We start from the raw sequence: 21,607 nt of genomic DNA on the forward strand, positions 1-21,607 counted from the left end.
GGTTGAGAACCACTGACCTAGCAAAAGAAAAGAAAAGGAGGAAAATGGCAACAATCCAGAGAAATCCTGGCTCAATGTTTTTCTTTAAAAAAATGTATGTGTGATTATTAAATAGCTATCAGAGCCAACTAAAGAGCTGTGAAGACCTAGCTCTTCACCCAGGTCTTCAGTGAGGGAAGAGACATCTCATTTCATTGCGCTCACCAGCTTTTATCTAATTTTTATGATGTATTGCTTTCATTGTAATTTGTTTGATTATTGTGAATTGCCTGGGATTTCATAACCTGAGAGGCCATGAAGAAAGCTCTGTCATAAAGCTACCAAAGCTGGGCTGTGAAAATCCAGGTGATCACTCCGTGGGGACAACATATGATTGTCTATTTTTTTGCAGCTGAGATCTGATAGTGCTGCTCTATTATTCCCACTAACACAGCTTCCCTTGGTGGTGAAGGAATTGAAGGTTTAGGAAGCTGATCTTAAACAGTGAGCAAATGTAATAGCATGTGAGAAAGACCTTGAGAGATGGATGAAGAAATGCTGCCTAGCCTAGGGAATGGTCAAATAAGAGAGGGCATAGCCTGCAACTGCATAATAGGTGGACAACGAGGCTCAGAAGGGACCCTCTTTAACTTCTCAGTCTATAAAGAGAGGGCAGGAGATATTTACTCTCAGACTTGCAAGATTATGTTAATAATAAAATAGAATTAACTCATCTGGATTTTTACAGGTCATATACGGTTTGTGTATTTATACTACGAATACTTCAGTCTTGGATACCCAAAACATTGTTAACTGTAGGTTTTGCAACTTTTTATAATAATGGCCCAAGACTGGTAATATCTGCCTTCCTGACATAGAAAACAAAGCTGCAGAGGTGAGGAGGAACGTGATTTCCATTTAATGTATTTTATTTCATTCCATTCATGCTTTTGGCTTTATTTAGCATCAGGAGAAGAATTTGGGACTTGCTCTGGCTAATGCTACACTGCTGTTAACTCCCTTTAAATCTGTTTGGGCTGGTGTTGCAACAGAACCGTATTGTATGCAATACTATCAAAGGAAAATCCAGGAGACAAGGAAGCCTATGTCTGCAAGGAAATATAAACAGAAAGCATTTTGCTCAGATTTCTGCTGAGGAACGAGTCAAAGCCACCTTGGAGCTAAAATAAATGAATGGGGCAAGAAACAGAGCACCCATTCACGTCTATACATTGATGTCTGCATACAGAGGAGTAATGTTATACGTGAGAGGCAAAATCGACCAAATTCTTGGCTTAGGAGCTGCTGCCATTAAACTATCTGTCATAACACATCTGTAGATTGATTCATAAATACAAACTTAGCTTAATCTGCCTTGATGCTCCCTTAACCAATCAGATAGACAAGACCACACCTGAAGGGCCTGAAGCGTTGTTCTATTTATTAGAGATGTTTTTAAATACTCAGAAATGGGAACCTCCAACAACTTTAGTTATGTAGATATCTGCTTCGTATAGATTTGCCATATCTGGATTGCAAAAATTAGTGGGACTACTAAGAAGTGGCAAAGAAAAATTATTGCTGTCCCATTCTGGAGACAGAGCAACCAGGCAGGGTGAATAATGCTAGAGTTAGAATTTTCCATATCTCTTTACTGCTATCCAAAGGCCATTAAGATTTTTGCAGCCCAAATATGGCAAGTACAACACTAAATTAATGGAAAATACTAGCTTTTTGGCAAGGTGAGGAATATTGTATTTGTCTCTGTGTTATGGTTGCAATCTCTAACAAACTGCTGTTTCCATTTTATAACCCTCTTTGCTTTCAGGAATTTTGTTAAAATTAATTATTGCTTGTTTTCCTCCTTTTAATCTACTTTTTAGCACTATATCCTCCCAAAGCAACTTAATAAGAAAATGAGAGAGAGAGAAAAACCAACCAAATTCTTGATAATCAAAAATAATAGCCAAACCTACCAATTTCAGGATTTTATAGTTTGCAGATATGTCAAGTTCAGTTTCTTGAATATGAATGTTTGTTAACAAAAATTACAATACCAAGTCTATGTATTTGGATTCACATTTCTTCAAGCCAATGAATTTTTGCTTGCAGTTCTAACATACTCAGCTTCTGCAAATATGTTTCTTTTGTATAGTGTGTCTTATTCATTTGTTCATGAATATATATGCACTCTTTATAAATTTTTCCATATCACTCTTTATAAATTTTTCCATATTTTCTCTTAAACGGCCAGAAAACTAAATTTCCGATTAAAAATAAATTTCATTTTGATGAACTGGTTCAGAAACAAGGAGTTAGATAAATTTATGCTTGTGTGAATTAAATTATGCTTATTGTTTGCATCAGAATTAATGTTACGAAGACATGGAATTAGTCTTCAACATATCCCACAAATTCTCAAGGAAAACTGAACTATAATAAGTGGTGCCTAGCACCCTTTCTTAATGGATTTTTCTCTTTATAGGGAGTACATAACTAAACCATTGAATATACTTCTCAATAGCCACTTATAGAACCATAATGTTCAACTACAGGCGGTTAAAGAATGTCTAACTTAAGGACAAGCCCTAGATACCATTACTAAAAATGGTAGATAGAATTCTTCCTCAAACCAACCAAGTGATGAAGTTGCATGTTTTCAACAGTTTTCAGAGGGTCCTGAAAGCACTGCATGGCTTCAAAGCTTTGTTGGCTCCAGGAAGGACAATGTTGTCTGCCATTTTCAGTGCAGACAATCCTCAACATACAGCGATTCATTTGGCAATTAATCAAAGTTTCAGCAATACCGAAAAAAGTGACTTACGACCAGTTCTTGCATTCACGACTGTTGCAGCATCCTTATGGTCACATGGCAACCAGGGCATATTCATGATGGTTGTGGTGTCCTCCTGGGTCATGTGTGATTGCCATTTATGACCTTGCCAGACAGCTTCCAGCAAGTAAACTCAATGGGGGAAACTGGATTTGCTTAACAACCCCATGATTCACTTAACAACCATGGCATGAGGATTGTAAAATTGGGCACAACATACTTAACAACTGCCTCGCTTAGCAACAAAAATTCTGGTCCCAGTTATGGTTGTAAGATGAGGACGGCCTATAATAGGAGCCTCTTTGTAAGTACAAGTTCTGACTTAAAGATAAATTCCAGTTAAAGAGAAAGTTAGAGAAAGGAATTTGTCCTTAACGCTGGGAATGCATGTAATCAAACACCTAATGTGGCTAGATTCCATTGTCATTTATGTCTATGACTTATATACATAAAGAAAATGAAACAGAAGCAAAGACGTCCAAAGCCTCATTGCATCAATAAATGACACAAAGCTGCCATCTTTTCTTTCCCACAGAGAATATGTTATCATTCCTTCTCATTTTCTCTGAAAGAGCAATAAAAAGATAGAGTATTCTCTGGGGATTCCTGCATTCTGGCCCTCTGACATCACATTTAAATATTATCTCAGTTGTTTAATATCTGTAACTAACTAGATGTTATCTAGGAATCTCACGATGACAAAAACAGAATAACAGAACTTAGGGCAGAAAATTCTTTGTAGAGGAAAATGTTGTTAGAAAGAAATGAAAGAGAAATGACAAGGAAAATCAGCAACCCAATTCTTCCAGTTTAAATATCTTTCTTTACTATTCTAATTTCACAGAAAGACCCCAAAGTATTATTTATAGCTATCTTTCCAATATAATTAAAACTCATGGGGAAAAAAGGAGTCTTTTTTGAAAATAAGAAAATCAGAATAAACGGACTACAGTATTTAATTTGTTTTAAAAGTAAGCATTAATTTAAGGCTGTAGTCTTATAATATAATCTCTGGAGTAGTGCCCTAGAGACCGGAAGATTTTTGAATCTCTGCCTCCAAGAAAGTAAGAGTCTCCAAGACTTTTCCTCAATTGTGAAGGAACAGACTTGCTAAATCAGGTGGAAAAGCCAAATATCAAATACTATGAAAATGCATATTCCAGGTTTATTCCCTGTTGTAAATTGATAAAGTCCAAACTTTTTCATGACTTAATTATTCCCCACCCCCAATTCTTTACAATACCTAATTGATGAAAATTTCTAGACAATTGAAGCATGTTCACATTCTTTTGTACTACTGTGATACGTTTTGGGGGCTTTCTCAATGGCTCAGCATGGCTATCATTATTTTCTATGTTTAGAACAAACAAAAATAATCCAGAATGGAGTCAGACAACATATCTCCTTCATCTTTGCATCAGGAAGGAAGGAAGGAAGGAAGGAAGGAAGGAAGGAAGGAAGGAAGGAAGGAAGGAAGGAAGGAAGGAAGGAAGGAAGGAAGGACAGTGAGAGAAGGAAGGAAGATTTCTGATGCTCCCTGTTAGAAACTTAATGGGGAAGCCTGCAAAAAGTTGGAAGTTACTTCCATTCAGACTGTTTTTTTGCCCAACCATGGTCACTCTGCTTCTATGCTGAGGTAAGGAAATATCTTTGAAACAAAGACTTAATGGGGCACAGGCTGTCTAGCATTTGCTCAAGCGGTTCACAAACTTTCTGATGATGCAAGGTCACTATAGAAATTTGATCTAGGCCAAGGGTCGAATCAGCTAGTCCTTTTTTTGTGAATACCATCTCCAACATTCCTCATCATTTGGGGTCACTAGTGCCACTGGGAATTGTAGTTCAGCAATATATGGAGGGCCTTAGGTTCTGCGCTTACAGCTAATATGAGTATCAATATCATAAACCAAATCTTGGTATCATGGAGAAAGGTTGCAAGACCAGAACATATCCATTAAGATGAAACAGACAACTAATACTACTTAATACAACTAAAAACTGCTGCACTTGGTGGCTAAACTTTAGAATAACACCATCCACAAATGGTCCCTATCAATGCCAACCAAGAAATAACTCATTGTAATTGCCCAGTAACTAGGCTACCCACATTTTCAATATGTCAATCTCCACTGAGGAACTGATATTTATAGTGGGGCCCCTGGGCATAACTGAATTAAGAAAATACCAACACATCTGGCTCAAGCCTGGATTCCTATGTCCCTTCTCCTCACTCCGCAGAGAAACAGGCAGCAATATAGTATGTGAATAAGAGGACCCAAAATTTCTCCAACCACCTCCATTGATTGCCAGTTGTTATTGATGCTCAGTTTTAAGAACAAAAACGTATGAGTTCCAAGGTTGAAGGTAAACACGTAAGAATCGTAACTGGGAGTCTATGAAAGGTTTCATATAATGTCTCTCTATGCTGCTCAAAGGAGGATACACATTTCAAACAGAGGCCAACAAACTAAGCTTAATATTACCAGGCCATAAATAGAGAAGCAAGAGAGAAAACTGCTGGGTGTATACCAAAAGGTAGGAAGCTCAAACAGAATAATATTTAAAGAGGCAGCCACACCTCATTCATTATGGAACAATGTCAGAAGGGTTGGCACTTCACTCAGGCATGCAAATAACTGGTTTGTGTGGTGATGGGAATCCAGCTTTCTCTGGCAGTCCAACAAGACATCCATTGCTACCAGCTTATGCCCTGGTTGATGGACAGCTGACCCTCATTGCTATCACCTGAGAGGAAGAAAGTTACTCTGGGCTATAAATTAAAATACAAGTTTTATGTTCATAAAGAAATTTCTGCCATGGGTTGGGCATCAGAGAATAGCAACATTTCTTTTTTTGGTGTCAGTACAGGGAAAATGCAGAACCAGGTGGCAGAGAACTATATTCTCTCTAAGTTACCTAGAGCAGGGCTTTTCAACCGGTGGTACGTGTACCACCGGTGGTACATTGGCATCTGGCAGGTGGTACATGGCCCTGCCGAGGGTAGACAAGAGTAGCGGGGGAGTGAATGAGCTAAAGCGGTGCAGCACAGGACTTGCTGTGAGAGAGTCCTCAGGAGCTGCAGGGCTGTTGGGCCGAGACAAAGGCCCCAGGCTCAGCACTTCCAGCTTACCCAGAAGAGAAAGGAGGAGGAGGAGGGGCGGAGACAGGAGAGGCTATAAAAGGAGGCAGTTTTGGCCAGAGGGAGAGAGAGAAAAAGACTCCAAAGAAAGAGACATAAGAGAAAAGGCTTTTGTCAGAGAAGCAGTGAAGAGAGGGGGGGAACACTTTCTGAGAGAATGTGCGAGAGAGATGGAGGAAAGCTTTCTGGGAGATTTTGTGAGAGAGAGATGGAGGAAAGGCTTTCTGGGAGAAGTATATGAAAGAGACAGAGAAAAGGCTTTCTGGGAGAATGTGTGAGAGAGATGGAGGAAAGGCTTTCTGGGAGAAGTGTGTGAGAGAGATGTTGAGTCCGTGGCGGGAAAACAGACACGAGAAGCAGCTGGAGTTCTCAGTTTCTTTTATTCAGCGTTCAGCTTACAGGAAGATGGCTTCAGCCTCGCCAACGCCTCGCAGCCTCTCTATATAGGCAAACTCCCCCCTCCCCCCCCCCCCCCCTCCCTCCCGGTAAAATGGGTTACTTTTCCCGCGCCAGCACCCGCGCATGCTGCACGGCAGCTGGCGACAGACGTCTGGTCCAGGGTAGCTTTTGCACCTGCCCGGGGACTGCCTGCAAACGCCAGAGCCGTTCTGCAAAGCTCGGGGACTAAACACCCCTGTCCTCCAGGGCTCAAACTACTACCAAAAATACAACATTTATTTTATATGGACATTTGCTCCCCAGTGCATCCCACTGATATGGCTTTGACTTGCCAGCAATGTTATGTAATATTCTAGTAATGAGGAGATTTCTTTGCTCTCTGTGACACTTTTAGTCTTGGGTTACTGGCATAAGTACCCTGATGGAAGGGAGGGGGAGGCCTGTTTCTCTATTGTTGCACGGGTGTACTTCCAAGGGACTGTTGGCCCCGATGCCTGCGCCTGCTGCTTGCCCACCGGGCTCGTCAGGCCAGGGCTTCTGTTGCTTTGTGACCTGGTTGTCCTACCTCGCTGTAGACCCTCAGGCCCCTTGAAGTGATAGCCACTGCTGGGCGTCTCTGTAGAACCTCCTAGGTCAGTCCAAGACCTGTCAGGAGGCTGTCCCATCCCTGAACCCCATTCTGTGCTCGGGCTCGTGTGGGTTTCTGTACTTTCCCACAACTCAGGTGTTCCCTGATTTGTGCTAGGGGTGTTGTAGTCGGGACTTGGTTCCTCGACTAGCTCTGTGTATGTTTGACCCCCTGTAGGATTTGGGGTAAGGTCAGGCCAACCTTGGGAACTGTGTGCCAGCTCTCTTGCGGGGAATGGTTTGTTGGGATGCCCCCGGGTATCCTCCGTTGCTGGAGTGCTGTGTGATGTATGTGGAAAGTGAGTATGCCCCCGGGGTGACTCCATGGCTGGAGTAGGCGTGAGTGCCTGTTGTGTGGGTAAGCTCCATGACTTCCTTTTCGGAGCAATTGCGGAATCTTGGGATGGGCCGTTTGTGGCTCCCTCAGGGGAGATGGGCAGTAGCTCTTGCCCTTCCCTTTGCTCCAAAGGGTCCCCCTCCCCCCCTGGAAAAGACCCAGGAGTCTCATCAGAAAAGTCTCGCCTAGAGCGAAGGTGGTCGATGTGCCGCCGCAGGACACGACCGTTGTCCAGGGCAACCTCGTAGGAGAGAGGACCTGTGATCCTGGACACAGAAGCGGGGACCCATGTATGACCAGGCCCGTAATTGCGAGCCCAAACCGGGGCACCCACAAGTAGTTGTCTAGGTGCCCTAGGATGTGAGGTAGATGAAGGCAGTCTGTACGGATGCAACCGGTCAAGTCTAGTAGTAAGTTGGCGCCCCCAACGAAGTTCAGCTGGACTTCTCCCTGTAGAAGTGGACGATGGGTGCGATAAAGAAAGAGAAAAGTCAGCCAACCTGTGATGCCAGTCCCCGTATGATCCTTAAGGCGTTCCTTGCGATGCGCACCATGCGTCAGCTATAACGTGGGGAGGGGAAAATGCTTGCAGACAGGCATGACGAATCAGGTTGACCTGTAAGAAAGCTGGACTTCTTGAGATGTGTGAATTGAGGGCCGTTGTCGGACACAATGACATCTGGCAGCCCGTGTGCAGCAAAAATCCCCCTCATTACCTGAATAGTCTTTGCAGTGGTGGTGGATGAGACAGGCACAACCTCAAGCCATTTTGAATGGCTGTCAACAAGGACCAAGAAGAACTGGCCCTGAAAGGGACCAGCGTAGTCAATGTGCACCCTAGACCATGGGGACTGTGTTTCCTCCCATCTATGCACAGGAGCTTGGGGCATCTCTGGGCGAGATCGTTGGCACAGGTGGAATGCGTGTACCTTAGCTTCAATATCTTTATCTAAACCAGGCCACCACAAGTGGCTGCGTGGAAAGAGCCTATCATACGAAACATGCCAGGATGACCTCGTGGAGGGATTCTAAGACCCTAGTCCTCATTAGGTGGGAATGGACAACTCGTTTCACAAAGCAGACCAACCCTGAGAAAGGGACGTCGGTCCGTTTGGGACCAGAAACTCTGAAACTCAGGACTAGGGCAGGGCTCAGGCCACCCGGACAGGACCCAGGAGCGGACACGTGAAAGTGTGTGATCTGTACCTGTTTCAGCGGTAACATCCCTGGCACTAAGAGGGAGCTCGGGCAAGGCTTGGATTGATAGAATGTTGACAGCTGGCGCGGGGTCAGCTTCTACTACTGGCAGAGGCAACCTAATGAGGCCATCAGCATGGCCCATTTCTTTCCCAGGCTTGTGGAGTAATGAAAAATCATATGCAGACAAGAAAATAGACCACCTAAGCATTCTAGGGGAAATGATGGGGGGAGTCTGCTTACGTGTGGTAAACAGTCCCAGCAGAGGCTTATGGTCAGTGAAGACCGTGAAATGCCTGCCATCTAGAAAATCGTGTGGAATCTTTAATTCCCGCAAACAACAGCCAGGCCTCCCCTGTCATCTGAGCGTAAGATTCGCGCTCAGGCAGAAGAAGACAGTGTTCTGGTAGTAGTAGCAATAGGAACTGAGTCCATCAGACCTGAGGTGACTCAGGACAGCTCCAACCCCGGAGGGGGACGCATCACAAGCGATGCACACAGGAAGAGACTCATTGAAATGTGCAAGAACACTGTTAGAAGTGAGCAAGGCCTTGACTTCTTTAAAGCAAGCCTCATGTGCTTGTGACCACAGCCACACAGCTTGTTTGTCTAGTAGCCTGTGAAGAGGCTCAGCTACACTAGCTTTATGTGGAAGAAACGAATTGTAGAAATTCAGGAGGCCTAGGAAGGCCTGAAGTTCGGCCTTAGACTTTGGCCTGGGTGCTTCTAAAATAGCAGTTAGTTTGGATTCAGCAGGATGAATCCCAGCAGCATCAATTTTGAATCCCAGAAATGCAGTAGAAGGCACCCCAATCTGGCATTTGTCTTTTCTGAGCTTGAGGCCTGATTTCCTGAATCTTAACAGGACAGCCCTAAGCCTTTCAGCTAGAATGTGTGTGGAGTCTCCTGCAATCAAGACATAGTCAAAGTAGGGGCAGACCCCTGGTATACCTCGTAGTGTGTTTTCCATTACGCTTTGGAAAATCCCAGGAGCGACATTTACTCCAAACTGTAGCCTTTTTACTTTAAAGGCTCCCCTGTGGGTCACAATGGTCTGAGCTATGGCAGCATCATCATCAACAGGCAGCTGTTGATATGATTGAGCTAGGTCAAGCTTTGCAAAAACACGCCCCCCCTTGAGAGAGGCCAGGATGTGACTGACCACAGGAACAGGATAGGCATGTTGCTGCAATGCCTTATTGAGTGTGCATTTGTAATCAGCACAAATGCGAATGTCCCCATTTGCCTTTAGAGGCGTGACACTGGGGGTCTCCCATGGGCTGGAATCAACAGGTTCTAGGATTCCTTGTTGGATTAGTTTGTCTAATTCAGTGTCAATCTTACTTTTTAAAGCAAAAGGGACCCTTCTTGCTTTAATCCTAATGGGAGTGACAGTGGGGTCTAGCTTTAAGGACACAGGTGGTCCTTTGAATGGGCCCAGCTGGGGGCTGAAAACATCTGCAAATTCTTTGCAGACTTCCTGTAGGTCGAGTGTTTGTAAACTGTTGAGTCCTGTGACGTGTATCCCCAGGGCCTCAAACCAATCGAGTCCTATGAGACTCGTTCGTTCACCCCTACTACTAATAAGTCTAGTGGACCTTCAAAACTCTTGTATTGCACGTTAAGGGTGGCCTCCCCCTTAACACACACTCTTGAGTTCTGAAAATCTGTGAATACAATATCAGAAGGCCTTAACTTGGCCTTAGTCCCACTACTGGAACAAATCTTCCTAAATGTATGCAATGAAATAATGGAAAGGGCAGACCCTGTGTCTAGTTCCATAGATAATGGAACCCCTTGTAGATTCACGTTGAGTGACAGCTTTTTCTTCATGGGCTTGTGTGTGCCTGTTCTACAGATGCTTCTTCGCGAAGCGCAAAAACAACCCTATTCTGGCTGGATAATCTGGTACCCTTCAGGGTTTTTCTTTTCTTTTCCTTCTTGGGGTTTTGCCTTTCGGTCTCGGCCCCAGACAACACAGCTGCAATGTGCCCTGTTGTACGCCCATGGGCTGACGGCAGGTAGCGGAGCGTGAAATTTGGCAGTCGGTTCTCCTGTGGCGACCTCCACAGCCGATGCACTTGAGCGGAGCTGAAGAGCTTTCCTTCTGATTTTCTCCCTTCGCGGGTTGTAGACGGTCGACTTCTTCGTCCGGATCCTCCTCGGAGTTTCGTCGGACGTCTTCTTGGTGCACGGACGCACCCTCTGCACTGCTTCTGATCGGCCGCATGTTCTTGACGGCGCCGCCTTCTGCTTCTTCCGCGGTGGCTTCCCTTAAAGCGTCTTGGAAGGATAATTCTTCCTTAGCGAAAAGTCTCTGTTGTAGCTCTCGATGCCTCAACCCGCACACGAATCGGTCCCTCAGTCGTTCCTCGATGTCCTTGAACTCGCAGGGCTTGGCGGCCTTCCGTAACGCGGCGATGTACTCCTTGGCTGACTCCCCGGACCGTTGATCCCTCTGCTCGAAGGGTTTGTGGCGCCATGAGTAACGGACAACGTGGGAGTGGAAGTGCCTTCAGCAGCTTCTTCAGGTCTGCGTTTAGCTTACAGACTCTACGGGAAACAGGTGCTGCTGCAAGGTTTCTGCGATTTCGAATGGCGTCTTGGCCGAAAACGCAAAGCAGGGTGGCGGCCTTCAAGCTATCTATTTTCCCTCACTTGGTTTGCCTTGAAGTAGTTCTCCATTCTGGATACGTAGGACTCCCACCGCTCTGGATGTGAGACGTCGAATTCCGAAAGCCTTCCGATTTTCGCCATCTTCGGATCTTCAGGAGACGGGTCTATCAGCCAGCCGACCCCCGAATGCGCACCGGATTGGCGGGCAGCTGCCGAGTCGACGCCGTTCCTCTTCCGCTGCTCAGGACTCCTTGGGTAAGCTTACACTTCTTCCTTTCCAGGTAGTGCAAGGCATCCCATCCTCGTCGCCAGTGTTGAGTCCGTGGCGGGAAAACAGACACGAGAAGCAGCTGGAGTTCTCAGTTTCATTTATTCAGCGTTCAGCTACAGGAAGATGGCTTCAGCCTCGCCCAAACGCCTCGCAGCCTCTTATATAGGCAACTCCCGGGTAAATGGGTTACTTTTCCCGCGCCAGCACCCGCGCATGCGCACGGCGCTGGCGACAGCCTGTCTGGTCCCGGGCAGCTTTGCACCTGCCCGGGACTGCCTGCAAACGCCCGAGCCGTTTGCAAAGGCTCGGGACATAACAAGAGAGATGGAGGAAACGCTTTGTGGGAGAATGTGTGAGAGAGAGTGAGGAGCTTTTGCAAGCGAAGGGTGAAAGAAAAAAGGAAAAAAGTGAGGGGGAGAAGGGAAAAAGAAAAGGCATTGACTTCCGACTTTCTTGCAGTAGAAGGAAGCATTAACATTGAACCTCAGCTTTTTATTTTTCCATAATAGTATAAACTAGCCATTTCTATAATAACAAATTACTCTAACAGTAAAACCCAAAATCTCCCTTTTAAATCAAGTTTTTGACACCTGGTGGTACTCAAATATTATCATGTCCTAAAAATGGTACAATTTCTGAAAAGGTTGAAAAGCCCTGGTCTAGAGTAATAGAGATATCTAATCATTTCACCCAATCATAGTTTGGAAATGACTGTTTTATAAGGAAGAATTTCAGCTTTTATTGTCAACTGATGACAGAAACATGAGAAGCCTTTGTAGCCAGCCTAAGGACTGATAACTATAATAATATGTCGAACATGTTTTGCACAAATTGACAACTTGGAGAAGGGATATGGGCAGGGCCTCCTGTGAACTACAGGAATGATAACAAGATAAATTAGGGACACATCATATTTAAGGTCCCAAGAGCCTCTTTATTTTTGCGTGTCTGCATTCTAAAAATGTGAAATTGGACAAAGAAGTAATTAAAGACAGACAAAAACCAAATTTGCTTAAGTTTAATTTAAATTTAATGAAACAACTAAAACCAAATTAAGCAAGTATATTTACTATGACAAATGTATACCTCCTGTGTAGTTTATTATTCTCTTCTATCACATGAAAATGACAATTGGGTTCTAACTACTGGAACATCTACAGAGATTGTACATGAAGCCAGGGGGAAGTAGAGGAATACAACACATGCATTTTGATTAAACATATTTAAAATATGCTTGTCTGTTGATAGATCTGTTTATATTCTATTCAGTTTGACAGGCCCTTTGTGTGTGTATGTGTGTACATGTGTGCACATTTAAACAAGAAAATGATGTCAATTGAGAAGTTTATTTTGCCTTTTAAATTAGAAATATTTTAAATCACAATGGCTATGTTGCTTTGGTAATTACGTATTTAAACAGCACTATAAAACTAAAACATTAATTGTCTTGTTTGATAGTTGCTTTCAAGGCAGATTTTTAATATGTCGACTGCTGAGCTTGCTCAAGTCTGTGGTGCACTCTAAACGTTTTTCAAAGTACCATTCTCAAAAGATACATATTTTCAATGGAAAATATCCAAATAAGTGGTAGCTGGAATGTTCCTAATTTCCCTACCACCCCTTGGTTGGGGGGGGGGTGTCTCTTGAAGGGCCTGATGACCTCACACAAAGCAGCCTTCTACCTTTGCACAGCAGGAAAATGAATGCTGAAAAATGCAAGTTGCAAGCTGGGAGCCAGGTCATGTTCACACAGGGTCCTGTGGCTTCAGTGGTGACTGAGCTTACTGGAAATAAGTAAATGAGTTTGGATGATACAAGATCCCAGTCAGCATGAGAGAAGGTGACTGTTACTGAGGAATAAGGAAAGAAGGCAGGATGTGTGCTTGGGCACACTAAACATCTGGACCAAGTTTCAATCTTGCAGTTAGCACAGCATCTTGTTAGGCAGACCATGTGATTGAATTATAAATAAATAAATTCAGCAGCTGATCTGATTTACTTCTGACTCAGCTTTGATGAAAAGAGGAAAAACAATCTTCCCATTTGAAACAAACATTGTATGGGAAATGACAAGCTGGTCACATCCAAAATGCTGTGATTTCTTGACTTTTGTTTTATGATTGCAACTTTTGTGACACCATTTTAAAGCAAAGTCATTTGGATTATTTTCTGCTTATAAATTCCAATGCAGGGTGGAAACATTTGATTCTAATTGTTTTTTATGGTTTTCCTCTTAGGTTTTTTTTTTTTTTTTACATTTCATAACTTTTTAATCTCAGCTGAAGCTTTTTTTTTCCTAAGCAGCTGGTTACCAAAACACTTGATTTAGCAAAATCTTAAAGCCTCTCAAAATCAGTAGGACTGCCTAGAAATTTTTGAAGAAACTGAATTTGAAAGCCCAATTCATAAACGTGGTACCGCATGCCACTAATTCTTAATGCTATGTCTCTGGGAATTCTTTAGGTACTCTTATTTTAAAGTCTTTTTTTTTCTCCCTCAGCAACCACTAAAGCAGGAATATATCATTTCTTTTATTGTAAACAAGGCTCAAATATCAAAAATTAACTCGAGGTAACATTTTAATATATTTGGATTGCGCATTGCTTCAGATCTGAAGGCAAAAAAGTGCAAGGTAGCAAACAGCATCACATTCATACAATATTTTTTGTCTAGAATCATCAGTAGACTTCTTCATGAACTACTTATGGGAGCTAGAGATCTGTAAAGGCAGTGATCCCTCGCTTGGCTGAGGGGGAGAGAGGAACTGGGCCGTGTAAGTGCACGCAGACAGCTCTTACACAAGCAGCAGGCCAGTGTGTACGCGTGCAAGTGTCTGCCAGCCTGCCATTCGCGCAGGTTGACCTGCACACATGCTCTGACCAGCCACTCGGCCCAATTCTGAATAGGCCACGGCCTAGTAGTGGGCCACAGCCTGGGGGTTGAGAACCCCTGTATTAAGGGACATTAGGGTTTGTAGTTTAGCACAGTCTGGAAGACTATAGGTTTACACTCCAGTGTTAATAAAACCATCCACTTGTGAGCCTATAGAAAAACAAGCTTGAATGTTTAGCCCAGTTGCTATTTGAAAACACCAAATAGCAAATCGCAAATTTCAGCAGTGCATTCTGGGCTGACCTGGAGCTGGAGGCGGCAAGTTGGTTCTCAAAAGGCCCTTAGAAAACTGACTCAAATTCCCATCACAATGTTATAAGCGCTGTTTTTGGAGCAGGTGTTGAAAGGAAGGCAGAAGTCTGATTTGTAGAAAGAATGGCTTTTGTCTTTCCCTTACATGGAATTGGAACAATGGTCCATGAAAAACCTGAGGCATTTTGTCTCAGGAGCCGGACGACCCCTTGAGCCTTATAAGGACAAGGCTTAGTGTGTGTAAGCCAGCATTCTTGGCATTCTCCAGGCTGCATAGGCAAATTCCTTCCCAGGGGGACAGAAAGCCCGGCTCGTGCTGTTCTCGTCTGAGTATCCCTTGACAAAGACGGTGGTGTGGGGCTGCTAAGAAGCAGACCTCTCCTTAGACAAAGAGCTCACTGTCCTTTCAGGTTTGGAAAGCCATGGCTGAGCAAGTGCCTGTCCCACAGTTCAGGGAAGGAGAAAGACACAGTCCAGTTCAAAGATGAGATATCATTTAAAGCACATAAAAGTTCCAACAGTAAGATCAGAATATTGCTAACAAAAAATACACGTGCCCAGTTCACACTTAAAATCACACTGGCAAAAAAAAAGGCCCAATAAACCCCAAATTTTCTTCTCAGGAGGAGAAGCTTTCTTCCCCACTCAGAGACAGACATCCAAAATATTTTATTCTTTTTCAGTCCAGAGGATGGCACTCCAATATTCTCAATAACTGAATGTCCTTTTTTTTTTAAAAAAAAAACTTGAGTCAAGTAGTTGTTAGGCTAGAACTCTCTCTCTCTCTCTCTCTCTCTCTCTCTCTCTCTCTCTCTCTCTCTCTCTCTCTCTCTCTCTCTCTCTCTGTGTGTGTGTGTGTGTGTGTGTGTGTGTGTGTATGTGTATGTGTGTGTCTATGTATGTATGTAAAATACAGTAAAATAGAAAAGCTGAGCAGAATTAACTGAGTATATACCATGTACATTCTAATCCAGCCTTTCTCAACATGGGTCGCTCCATACACTTTGGTCTAATGTGTGCATATTCAATTATCAATTTTTTTTTTTTTGACACAAAAGGCCCCAAACAATTTGGATCCAAGATATTGGGACTGACAACTCTGTCACTAAGCTATCTCTTCATAAAATGAAATATCACATGATTGGGCTCAACTTCTAACAACAGGTCTGGTTGCAGTGAAATCACCACAGGTCATGAAGTAACATCACATGACTGCAATTTGTGATTTCCTACTGGTTTCCCCATTGACTTTGCTTTGTTAGAAGCTGGCTGTAAAGGTCACAAATGGAGATCACATGACTGTGGGATACTGCAACTGTCATACGTGTGTGTTGATTGCTAAGCACCCAATGTGACTGCAGGTGACTGCCGTGATGGCTGCAACCTTAAGGATCAGTTCTAAATCCCCCTTTTCAGCATCGTTGTAACTGAATAGTCACTGAACAAGCGATCAGTAAGCAAAGATCACCTATATTCGTATAACAGATCTTTAAGTATATGTAGATGATCCATATGTGATCCATTTGTCTCATTAGTTCTAAAGGGGAGCTGTGGAAAAGGGATTCACTTCTCTTACATGTTGGTTGATAAGCAAGCCAAATGAAGCTTTAAGCGATCCACATCATGACCACTGCAGGAACTCTGAAATACAGGTAGTCCTCAACTTACAACTACAATTGAGCCCAAAATGTCTGTTGCTAAGTGAGTCAGCTATTGTTTTGCCCCTTTTTACAATATTTCTTGCCACAGTTGTTAAGTGAATCACTGCAATTGTTAAGTTAGTAACCCAATTGTTATGTGAATCTGACTTCCCCATTGACTGCTTGTCAGAAAGTCACAAGAGGTGACCCCCTCCCCCCCCCGGACATTGCAGCAGTCATAAATATGAGTCAGTTGGCAAATGTCTGAATTTTGATCACATGACCACGAGGATACTGCAACAGTCATAAATGTGAAAAATGGTCACATCACTTTTTAAAGTGTCATCGTACCTTCAAATGATCACTAAATGAACTGTTGTAAGTTGAGCACTACCTTTAAACTTAGGATAAAGAGCTCCTGTCTTCTGTAAGAAAACTTGGAAGAAGGAGCAAGGTATAAATGAAATATTGTCAGTTCAGCTCCAGCAACGTTTACAGAAGATCCTTGTTCGTGTGTGTGGAGAGATTAAAGATGGTAATGACTTGGAAATGTTGGGAAAAGCGTTGCTCATGTCTGCAAAGGGAAAGCTGTGAGGAGAGTCAACATGAACATGACCTGAAAATCCCTCAGCCAGTGGGCAATATTTGAATAAAAGAGAAAGAAAAAAAAAAGGGGGGGGGAGAAGTCATCATTTCAGATGTTTTCACTTCCAGCTTGAGACTCCATGAAACACAATTACATTAGTCTGTAGATGGCCCATATTTTTTTAACTCCACAAACTTCTCCAGTATGCTTCTTATCTAGGGGCCTCATCTTGGCATCTTTCAGATTCTTTCATCTCCTGCTAACGTTATAATTTGACTGACTGTCAAATTATTATGACTGACTTTAGTATATTGCTAAGTACAGGTGGTCCTCGACTTACAACAGTCCATTTAGTGACCATTCGAAGTTACAACAGCACTGAAAAAAGTGATTTTTCACACTGACCACCATTGCAGCATCCTCATGGTCATGTGATCAAACTTCAGATGCTTGGCAACTGACTTGTATTTATGATGGTTGCCAGTGTCTCAGAATCATGTGATCATTTTTTGCAACCTTCTGACAAGCAAAGTCAATGGGGAAGCCAGATTCACTTAACAACCGTGTTGCTAACTTAATAACTGTAATGATTCACTTAACAGCTGTGGCAAGAAAGGTCATAAAATGGGGCAAAACTCAGCAAACGTCTCACTTAGCAACAGAAATTTTGGGCTCAGTTGTGGTTGTAAGTCGAAGACTACCTATAAACTCCAAAAGGCACAGAGACTAATTTTAAAGGAAATTTAATGAAATTAATGGATTAGTTTAGTGGTCATTAATACAAAGATAGTTTGTGAGAGACCAGGGCTCACATTTAATATTTTTGGGGAAATTAAGCTCCATATTGAATAGAGTAATATGTGACTTTATTATTACAAATTTCCTAGTGGTCTTCCACCCAAACACAAACCAGGGTCTGTCCTGCTTAGCTTTCTAAGATTATCCAAGGTCTGCTACATATTGTCACTCAACTTGGCAGATTTAAGTGAATTATGTTCAGATATCTAACAGTCAAGTAAACTTCACCAAAACAATTTTCTTACAAGTATTCTGAGTTTTATATCATGAGCTCTGTACCAGCTTTATAAAATGTTAGTCTATTCTAACCGTGGAATCGGCAACCATTTCTTATTTCATAGAGAAGCCAATTACACTGAGCATTTTGGAGGGCGGAGTCATGAATGGGATAAAACAGGAATTGCAGCACACAAATTGAGTGTAGAAAAGATGAGTATAGAGTTATTGCTGCAATCATTGAATATCAGATTGGAGCAGCTTTATTATATGCTTTTTAGTAACTATACTTTGCTGCCAGCTGTTTCACAAAATTCTACCTCCAGAATCAAGAAAGTTTCAAATACTAGCCAGAGAACTAATAGGTGTGAACTGATATTTTTAATAAGACAGCTGTACATATTTATATATGAACACTATGAAATGTAAATGATGAACACATTTTTCTTTGAATATGGGGGGCTACTGCCCCCTATCTACAACAGCAGATATATCTTTTTGTAAACTAATAATCAGGAAATGACTGCATTATGGTTGAAATGCTGAAAGCTGATGACACAGCATTCTGTGACACAGCATCACTAAAGTTGGATGATGTTTTTTTCGCTGAACAGAACTGAGAGATAAATCTAATTGGCAACATAAAGGGTAATGGGATACATTCTCAATCAGAAAATGCCCAGAAGGGTATTTGCTGATATCTACTTTCAATTTTTACTATAGGCATAGTTTATAATCAAGGCTTTGTTTAACAAGCGTTGCAGAAGATGGTTACTTAGTTCCTTTATGGTACAGTTTTAACCTGCCATTCTATGGCAAGAAACTAGTTGTCACTGCAAGGCTCTTATAGCTCCTAGTGTCAAGACTCAAGTCTATAAGGTAGTCCTCGAGTTATTACAATTAAGAACAGAATATCTGTTGCTAAGCAAGATGATCCAGTCACACCCTTTTCTTGCCAGTTGTTTGATGCTGTCATTTAGCAGATCCAGCTTTTCCCATTGACTTTGTCAAAAGCTAGATGGGAAATGGTAATCGCATGATCTTGGGACACTGCAACCATTGTAAATATGTGCCAGTTGCCAAGTGCCTGAATTTTGATCACAACTGTGAGGATGCTACAAGTGCAAAGACCAGTCATAAGTGTGAGGGCCAGTCATGTCATTTTTTTCAGTGCCATGTTGTAACTTCAAACAGTAACTAAACAAATGATTCTAGGTCAAGGATTACGTGAACATCAAATATTCCCACTTCTTAATCTCCCAAAAAATATTTGGAGCCAAGAAGGAATTATATTCAGTGAATCATATGAAACAGATTTCAGTTACTAAGGTCTTATTCTGCAAAAAGATACTCCCTTCTGATCAGTGAAGCATATATGTTAGGGCTATGAGTATATTCTATTAAATACACTATATCCTCTGAAATAAGAATACAAGCTACATTACATTGCAGGTAATAAAAGAACAGACTTTGATTCTTTACATTTTTAAATGGCTGGATTTATTTAAGAATAACACATTACAAAATAAAATTAGATTATGAAGAAAAAACATAAAAAAGGGGACCGGAGACTGGTATAAAAAAATACGAGACATCAAAAAAGGTACAAACTTGTCTAAGAAGGCTAATGGAAATTTGTACAAAACTATTGTTTCCACATATAGAATATATAAAATGTTCCCTGTTTGATGGCAGAAATACAAGAGGACATTTACTTTAGAATTATTTTTTTAAAAAGATACATCAAGAGGTATGTGTGACATGCGAACTTAAGTCCCAGCCTAAATCCTTTCTGTGTGCTGCATTCCATTTCTGTTGGTTGATGGCAGAAACAGAGACCAATCCAGCTGCTATATAAAATTTCCATTTAAATATGGATTCCACTGAAACAAATGCAAGATTGGCTATACCGAAATTGTTGGTGGTGGACTGAAGATAATCTTCAGTATGATCTGAAAAGGCAATATTCTCTCATATTGGACAAAAGATAATGGTTCCATCAATGTTAAACAGGGTGTCATGGGCCCTGTGAAAAATTTGCCTCTTGAGAGATAAAGCCTATGCCAGCAGGATCTCTTTCTTACCGATTTCATACAAAAGCTGGACAGATTCAGTATCAGTTTTCCCCTATCTAGTGCCCATGTACAATATATTTTTCTCAACTTCCATTAACTGGATCGGAGGAGGCTGATGGAAGTTGTAATCCAAAGCAAAAATAGGATTATGGGGGGGAAAAAGACTCTTTAGGGCATTCTTCAATTCATTAATTGCTGTTATCAACAAAAACAGGAGGGAGGAGCATATGAGTAAAAAAGCAACTTTTCAATTCAGCTTTTTAAAAAGAGAAAAAAAAGCTGTATATATATATATATATATATTTGTTCATTGGCAGTCACTGGGAAAGGCATATAAATATATATATATATATATATATATATTTATATATTTGTAGTATAAAAACTGTTTACCAATAATTAAAGTCTTAAAACAAGTTATATTGTACCTTAATTCTACAAAGAGCTGAAAGATGAACTATTTAATCCTGTCAAATGAACACCCACTGACATTACAGCTGCTTAGTTTGCTATAAATCCTACTTTTATTGAGAATGTAATGCACCAACTCTTCAAAATTTTAGTTTTTCATGAAACTAAGATCCAGATCGCATTGCAAGAATATAAGACAAAAAATGCTGGCTTTCAATAATAATCCCAGTCATCTGAATGTAGTGATGTAGGCCACAAAGGTGTCTGACTTTTCTTTCTCAGATTCAAAATCCACCACAGCAGGCTTGGGGAGGGGACAGTGAAGAATAAGGACTTTCGGTGCACAATGCCTCTTCCCACAAATCCTTGCCTGTCTTTAGGATAAATGCTTAGTCCTGAATTATCAGAGGATAACTCATAATCCTCATAATCTCTCAATAATCAGAGGATGACTCATTTACTGTGACAAAATAAACACTGAATGTCAACATAAAGGATTGTTAATTTTCCACTGGGCAGCTCTACTGTAGAATTCAAAAGGTCACTGCCATGGTGAAAAACAGAGCAAGTGGTTACTTTTCATGTGCTGGTGACTATTCGCTTTCCATTCTTAAAGAATGCCATTTCTCTTAATAGTTTAAGAATAAAAGGGAATCTAAGTTGTTGCAACTGCTGTGGGAATCACCATGTTATTAACAGATTATAAGAATCAGAAAACACATAAACATGCACATATGTCTGAAAAACCTAGGCCAAATAGATTCCCCAAAACACATCCCTGCATGTTTTACATCAGATAATTAGCTGCAGCAACAGTAATATGGAGAACCCACAACTACTTAGTACTATGACATTGAGTCTTCTCTAGATCCTGACAGATCCAAGAAAAGATTGCAAGTGCTTCCCTGCACCAAGGCCTACAGCTGAACACTGGCAGGTCTCAAGTCCTTTGCAGAAGCCGGCCATTTTATTAAGAGAGGCAGAAATCTTCTTGAAGATAAAAAGCTGCATTCCTCCAAGTCTCAAATGTCCCTTGTAAAAAATAGAGTTTCAAAATATAAAAGAAAATGTGTGCTTCAAAAAGGCCGCATGGCACACTGGTCCAAGAAATAGATGTATTTTCTTTTTAAAGATACCAAGTGTAATGTACATAGTCTTGTCAGTGGAGAAACCCATGCAGTCCATTTGGAGATGGCCAAGAAGAGGAAACCTGGGGTTTTCAGTCTCTGAAGAGTCTTACTTGGCATGAAATCACAGCAGCTTACGATGGAGGATCTCCCAGACCATTCGTTTCCGGAAGTAAGGCATGTGTTGCTTTAACAGTAAGAAATCAGTAATA

The 21,607-nt window shown here is 41.8% G+C and overlaps 1 protein-coding gene across 1 annotated transcript in view; it reads right to left on the minus strand.

The window, feature by feature from the left end:
- Positions 1 to 20,362: 20,362 nt before the first annotated feature.
- The window catches only part of SENP1 (SUMO specific peptidase 1), a 30,935-nt gene continuing 29,690 nt past the window's right edge, over positions 20,363 to 21,607 (minus strand). The window contains exon 18 of the mRNA XM_039332753.1: positions 20,363 to 21,582. Coding sequence (XP_039188687.1) covers positions 21,520 to 21,582 — 63 coding nt within the window. The 3' untranslated portion in view covers positions 20,363 to 21,519. The remainder of the gene's footprint in view (positions 21,583 to 21,607) is intronic.

The sequence above is a fragment of the Crotalus tigris genome, unplaced genomic scaffold, assembly GCF_016545835.1.
Source record: "Crotalus tigris isolate CLP2741 ecotype Arizona unplaced genomic scaffold, ASM1654583v1 scf7180000024462.759394, whole genome shotgun sequence".
Classification (NCBI taxonomy): Eukaryota; Metazoa; Chordata; class Lepidosauria; order Squamata; family Viperidae; genus Crotalus; species Crotalus tigris.